The sequence below is a fragment of the Mycteria americana genome, chromosome 1, assembly GCF_035582795.1.
Source record: "Mycteria americana isolate JAX WOST 10 ecotype Jacksonville Zoo and Gardens chromosome 1, USCA_MyAme_1.0, whole genome shotgun sequence".
In the NCBI taxonomy this organism is placed as follows: domain Eukaryota; kingdom Metazoa; phylum Chordata; class Aves; order Ciconiiformes; family Ciconiidae; genus Mycteria; species Mycteria americana.
In genome coordinates, this window is record NC_134365.1 from 203,899,187 (window position 1) to 203,906,414 (window position 7,228).

Here is a 7,228-nt window from a genome sequence, read left to right on the forward strand (position 1 = left end):
ATCCCCTAGGATACTTTATTATTTTTAGATTACAAGATGTTTGAAAAGTTTTAACCTGTACTTTGTCATTGACTGGGTAGTAAGCAATGCTAAAACCATAAAAGAAAGGCCATCTACCTGTTCTACGTGAGTTCTTTCAGAAGGTTTTAGGTAAAAATTTTGCTTGATTGGAGGGGATCTGAAAAACAGAGGACAAGGACTTACTGTGAAACCACCAAAACCTACACGATTTTGTTCTGCTGTACAATGTGAAATCTTTTCCTGTTTGTATATTTTGCAGTGCTTGCTTCAAATTCTTTGTCCTCTTTAGAAAAATAAAATAATGAACAGATTATAGTGCTCCATTTCAAGGAAGAAAACAACACAGAAAAGCCAACTGGAACACCGGATTATATAAATAAAGGCAATTTTTACTGACAGTGTTCTGATCCAAATATTTATTTATTTCCTAACTCATACAAAATTGATGCCTGTGGAGGTATTGGGTTAAAAGGGTTGGAAAATGAACTCTTCTAGTTATCCACAGAGAACATATAGTACCAATGAAGCAATGAAAACTTCTTTGATTTGAATAAGAAATATATTACATATAATTTACAGAAATGAGATCTAGTGTCATATAGAAAATGACGTTTTAGAGCAATGGTATCAGGAAGGAGACTGATATTTGTCTCTGCTGTGCCTGGAATGGGCTGCCCTTCACCCAGGTCCATCCTGTGGATGGGGAGGCTTCACTTCCACAGCTCCAAACGGTAAAGCTACCTATTACCATTGCCAGGCATTTCACCTGCTTGCTTGTCACACAGTCACCTCTCTCCTCAAGGCTCATACACCATCCAGCTTTTGCAAGTTTGTAACACACTTCCTACACTATTGAGTTTGGCTGGATTCAGACCAGAGATCTACATGTAAAAGACTAAAAACAGAAGGAGGCTCTGTTCTACTATAAATTTATTTAGCAATCAGATGGAAAACTTGGCTTCAGGGAAAAAAAGAGTTAGATACCAGAAAGAGATGAGAAAGTCAGACCTGGGTAAAAGTAGTTCTAATTTTTAACATAAATGGAAGTATTATTAAAGGTTTGTATATGAGTCATGCCAACTTCTATGTAGATGAGAAATGTAATGAAATGGTATCTAAGTCATTATAAATTTTGCTATTTACACAAAAGAGGAAAAAGAATGTTTCCTACTTCATTTTTGTTTCCCTTCTTATCTTGCATACTTATTAAAATGTAGGGTTTCAAGTACCCATAGAAAAATACAAACGTGCAGAGAGAATGACCACTAGAAAGAAAAAAAGCAACCAAGTCCTGTAACTGGATTTAAAATAATTCAGTCCTATCTAAAGAGTCAAATCATGTTCTTTTTCCTCCCTACATAAAAGTTGCACTCATATTCATAATAGAAGAAGAAAAGCACAGTTGCTTCATAACACTGGACATAGCTTTCCAGAAACAAGATAGCAGCTACTCAGAAATGCTATGGAAAACATTAATCACATAGTAACTTGCTATTTACATTAAAGATAGTAGCCTTTAAAATTAATTAAAAATAAAAGCCAAAAAAACCCACTTTTTAGTCGTAGGGCAGTTTTGTCTACAATGTGGAGTCTCTGTTCTTTGCTTTTTGTCCAGCATTTCTTTTGAGATATATATCTATCGATACAGATATATGTCTGAGAGAGATGTATCAAAAGCTAAAACATGTCTGGATGGAGAGCCTGCAAATTTCATCTGAGACTACATTTGCAGTAGACAAACCCCCACAGAAGAAAATGCTGGAATAACATGTTTTAATGAAATGACATTCCCTGTCCATGATCCACATAGGATCCACGTAGAAACCTGAACACCTCAGTCCGTAGAAGCAGAACTGACAGCAGCAGCGCGGCTTCCCCGGTGCCACCAGGCTGAAGCATCCCAGCCCTCATGGGACGCAGTGGTTTCCATCCCCACAGAGGCTGCCAGGGTGGGTGCAGAGCAGGGTCCGTGGTGGTGATGTGGAGAGCTGTCACCCTCCATGTGAACTCCAGATGGGATCCAGTCCCTTGGCAGTCTGTGGAAGCCGCTCCTGTTGATACCAGCGGGAGCTGGACGCAGCCCCCGGGCAGCAGCAGGCTCCGGGGATGGGAATGCAGTACGAGGCATCACCGACTCTCCCATCCAGCCCCAGCGCTGCCATCGCTTCGCCCGGTGGGCTCTCAGTTCTCACTAGACCTACAAAACAAGTCACTGCTCTCATGCTTCTTCCGCAGGACAACGGCTGGACCGGACAGGAACTGTTGAGCACCACAGCACTTCTTATTCTTACACATGCAGGATGCTAGTGGGCAACCAGCCCCAATTTCTTATTCAGAAGCAGGAAAATCCAGCCGGAGGGTGTGCCCCTTAACAGAGGAAAGACTGTCTGTTCTTCCAGCAGGCAGCACTCAGCGGCCCGGTCTCCATCATAACTTGCTGAAACCAGTGCAAATTCACGGGAAAAAGAACGTCCGCATCGAGAGGGTATAAATCCTTCCTTACGTACGAGAATGGTACAAGCATTTACCCGGCATCTCTATCAAATATCGTAGAAAAGGGTACACAAAAATATTTAAATATAGGGATACAGATACATAGATATTACACTTGCATAAAATATGTATATTCAAAACCCTTTGGGCAGTTTCACAGTTAGCTGAAAATGTATGCTTTAGAAATATGAACAATTTCCTACACTTTCCTAGTTGAAGAAGGAGGGGGGAGGGGAAAGAAGCATCAGCCTTATTAATACTGAATGCTAAGTGCAGAAGTTTAGCTGTAGCTGTAGGGTTTTGAAGCAATTGATTTGACAGAACCTCCAAGCATAAACTCTGTTTTAAAAATCCACATCTATTCCCTAGATTGCTTATTGTTTCATGAAAATGAAAACCTACGTGTCCTGCTTGTAGCAGCTAGATCTCCTGAGACCGTTCAATTAAACCTCATAAGCTTGCAGTACTTCAAGATAGGATTGTGTATTGGGAGTACACATTAACCTTATTGCAGTATTTCTGTGTAAGAATTTATAACTTCTCATATCTCGTATAATTTAACTTTAGAAATGCAAAACCTTAAATGACACCACAAGAAGCTCACAGTTCTGAGAAAATTAAAGTCAGTATGAAATTTTACTTATAGACCACATAATTTACATAGATTTACATAAATACAGAGGTATTAAAATATTAAATCAAAGCTAATTAACAGAGGATAGAGCTTTACATGGTAACATTTTAATTCTAGTTACATTTTTGCAACTACTTTTAGTGTCATGAGATTATATAAATAATATATATACCTATATATCCATAATATATATAAAGATATATATATATCTATCTCTCCATCCTTCTTTTTTTCTTCAAAAATAGGGCAATTTTATAACTGCAATGAGATGTGACAAGCAGTACACTTCTGGGGAATTATTGCATGCCTTGAGTGCATAAGGCAGAAGGAAGAGTATCTGACTTCAGACACTAAAGAAGTGGAATCATCAACCAGAAATGCACTGGAGTGATTTGGAACATCTTATTGCTTTTATAAAACTCGAAATTTTACACTGGGTTTGGTTTTTTTAAAGGCACAAAATAAAGGGGAAAGTAATATCTCTCTGTTTAGTGGAGATCAACTGTTTATTGAACACTCTTCGTTGTCCTAAATCTATTCCCTGTGGTGCAATACCGTGCTGCAGTTGCATAAGGAGGTTAAACACAAAAGTTCATGCATCCTTTATTAGGGGAAACAAAACAAAGCCAATTTTCTTGCCCAGCAACAATGAAGTAGCCATTAGCATCCGATCATACCGGCTGGCGGCGAGAGTCAGCCATCGCTCCCATCAAACTGCAATGTGCAAAACACCATTCGGTCGCAGGTACGCTTGCCACACTAACCTCAGCTGGTGGAGCAGCTCCTAGAGCTGGATGATACAGTACTTGCCTAACACACTGGAGGCACGGATCCAAACTCAACAGCAATTTCCCGTCAGACCAGGCAAGACTGGAAAGAGGTAAAACTGGGTAACAGAGACACTGCCCTGAAACCTCTGCATTTGGGGGCTATTAGAGTATTATGGAGCACTTCTGCCACCCTCTTTCCCCATTTTAAATGGATTAACGGCATTCACTCCGGGCTCAGGGCCCCAGACCTCCCGGTGCGTGTGCCTGGGATTTTTCTAGCCTAACAGCCACCCTGGGAGGCAGAGTACAGCAGAGAGGGAGTAAGTGGATACAAAATATTAAAAACTGTGGACTATTACTATCGCCTCAGATCACTTTGAATGCTGGGATAGAAAGAAAAAAGAAGAAGAAATCCCTCGGGATCACTTTTTCTTTGCTTTTTAGATGTTAATATGCACAGTAGAGGGCTGCCTCTGCTATGATACCACACAAGATGTTTCAAAGTTTGGGTATGGCACTCTGTTAAGGCACCTTCAAGTAATGGTCATTGATTTAATCGCTAAGCAAAGCCGCATTTTCTGTACCCGACGCTGCTTCCTCCAACACACACAGTACTAGCAGCCACTCACACCTGCCATCCACAGACAAAAAAACTCCGGGTGCTTGCTAGGGAGAAACTACACCGGCCACTTCGGAAATAAATATTTGCCAGGGTTTAGGAGCGGACATTTTGCACAACTGCGTGGTTTGTTCCCCGAAAGGGGAAAGGGGAGAAAACTAAGTGTTGTCTGTCCCTAACTGTCTACTAGATTAGGAGGGTTAAAAATATATATCAGCCTAAAAAAGTAGAAGCCAGCTCTGTACTGCTGCAGGATTCCTCACTGGGAGGCAAAGCTGTAAACGCAGGCGTTCAGTGCGGGGTGCCTGGTGCAGAACTGGATTTGTTTCAGGACTGACAGGAGGTACAAGGACACCCTCCCCTGGGAGAGGATGGGCAAGTTACTGCACATCGCCTCGCCCTGCCACACGAAACGGTACTGGGTGTGCGTTTCAGGTTTCATGGCATCGGGATGGGGACGGGGATGGGGATGGGGGGGGCATCTGAAGATGCGGGGAGCTGAGGGGAGAGGAAAGCTCGAGCATCGCTCTGTGCAGACAGCTCGCTCCATCCCCTGGACAAGGGTGGGATGCTCAATGCTGCAGCTGGGGGGCATGGGGCCGTGGGGCCGGAGGGCGCTTGCAGTAAAGCCCAACTAGGGGTGGCCATTTCTACACAAAACAATATCCAGCCCTGGAAAGGAGGGAGAGGAGTGGGACAGGGGCATAGGTCCTAGCACAAAGGGAGAGACCAGGGTGGGCTGTCACCCTGCTCCAAGGGGACAGCCAGACCTGCCTCTCCTCCCACACCACTCACCCACGCCCCAACCCACGCCATGCAATGGTGACACAGGGTGCAGCGGGAGTCCCAAGAGAGTGGGATCGTCCTAGTCCTCAGGGTAATGATGTCCAGGGAAAAGGGATCTCCCACCCCTGACCCTCTCCTCCAGGTGGATGACTTGATATTTGGTAGCTGTGTGCAGCTCCTTCTCCAGTAAAAAGACGCATCCTTTCCTCAGACAGTCAATGAGAAACGCAATGTGATCTGTCATGCGCTTGGATCGTGGGCTTGTTCGTTCATTTGAATTAGCACTGTTTTCTTCTTCTTCGGGGACTAGAATAATCACTCAGGTATTTACAAACACCAACCAGCGCCTTCGCGAGGTCTCCCCCAAAACATCATGACAAAATCACCGTCTGCAAGAGCCCCGCACCAGCTGTGTCCAAACAAGCCCGTGCTTGCTGAGAGCTCGGGGCTGCCGAGGGAGAGAGGCGCTGGATCTCCGAGTCCTGGGGGGGTCTTCCCAGCCGGCTGTCTCTTCCTTGGGGTGCCTCTCCCTGCACCCCTGTCCCAGGGTGCTGGCTGCCACTACTGCTGCTGTGGGTGCAGTGGTCCCGTTCATACTCCTCCTGAGCCTTTTGCATTTTCCGCTTCTTCATCTTCCTCTTGTGGATGTGAAAGGTGGTGAGGGAGAGGAGGATCAGGCAGAAGATGAGGGTCACCAGAACAATTAAAACCAGGGTGGATGAGAAGGACTGGAAGAGTTGACCCACTTGCGTGATGCAGGTGCTGCTGGTGTTTAAGGTGGCAGACGTCCTGTTCAGAAGACAAGGTGGCAGGGACAGCCTCAACTCCTTGGAGAGCTTGGCACTCATTGAGGAGGCTTCGGAAGATGAGGATCTTCCTCCCCGCTCTGAAGACGCCTGAATTTCAATCGGTGCCGGGCTGCTGGCGGGCGCTCGCTGGAAATGCTCGGGACGCTGCCGGCTCAGCCTCACGCTCGCTCTAAAGTGACAGAGCAGCCTGCAAAGGGAGCCGGACACATCAGCGCTCCGAGGCACCCACCCTGCGCGGCTCCCCCCTCCCCAAAACACCGCGCCGGCGGCTGCGGCAGCCTCCTGCCTGCGCCCCGCCACGGCAGCGCTCCGCGCGGCCCCGGCTCCCTGCCCGGGGGCGGCAGAGGGCTGGCGGGACGGGGACGGGGACGGGGACGGGGACGGGGCGCTGCGCCGCCGCGCCGGCTCCGCAAATCACTCGGCGTCCGCGGCAACGCGGCGCGGCCGCCCGCCCCAACTAGTTGCCGCGGGCAGGGAGGGACGCAGCGGCGGCCCGGCTGCCAGACCCCCGCACCCCGGCGGGGGCTGGCGGCCGAAGCCGGGCGGGACCGGCCCCGCCGTGCCGGTGCGCGCCCCGGAGCCCCTTACCTGCGCCGGCGGAGGCAGCGAGGGAGCGCCCGGGCGCCGCGGGCGCTGGGGGCTGCGGCAGCGCGGAGTGAGCGCGCAGAGCGGAGCCGCCGCCGCTTCGGGAGCGCCGCCCGCAGCCTATAGCCGCCCCGGCCGGTGACGTCAGGCAGCGCGGCCGGGCCCGCTCGCCGCCGCCCCGCACGGCCCCGCGGCGGCGGAGGGGGCGGCGGGGGCGGCCCCGCCCGGGGCTCGCAGGCACCGGCCCCCCCCGCGGCCTCGGCGCCCCCCGCGCTGCCGCCGGCGCGGGCGGCCCGCGCACCGCCCTGTCCCCACAGCCGCCCCACGCCCCCGGCCCTCCCCACGCCACCCCCCCTGCTCCCCACGGCCCCAGACGCTGAGACCGGCCCCAAATATCCCAACGTACCGGCCATCCCCGTCCCCATCCCCATCCCCCGCGGCCGGCCCCTTGCCCCACATCCCCATCCGCGCGGGCACGGCCAGAGCACCCACATCCCGCCACCCACGGCGG

The 7,228-nt window shown here is 49.4% G+C and overlaps 1 protein-coding gene across 1 annotated transcript; it reads right to left on the reverse strand.

Annotated features, from left to right (window-relative positions):
* Window positions 1-422: 422 nt before the first annotated feature.
* Window positions 423-6,879, reverse strand: C1H11orf87 (chromosome 1 C11orf87 homolog). Its single transcript, XM_075490971.1, has 2 exons — window positions 6,721-6,879; window positions 423-6,319 (listed from the first exon to the last, which is right to left on the reverse strand). The coding sequence occupies exon 2, from the start codon at window positions 6,169-6,171 to the stop codon at window positions 5,695-5,697; it is 477 nt and encodes a 158-aa protein (XP_075347086.1). The 5' UTR covers window positions 6,172-6,319; window positions 6,721-6,879; the 3' UTR covers window positions 423-5,694.
* Between the last annotated feature and the right edge of the window lie 349 nt (window positions 6,880-7,228).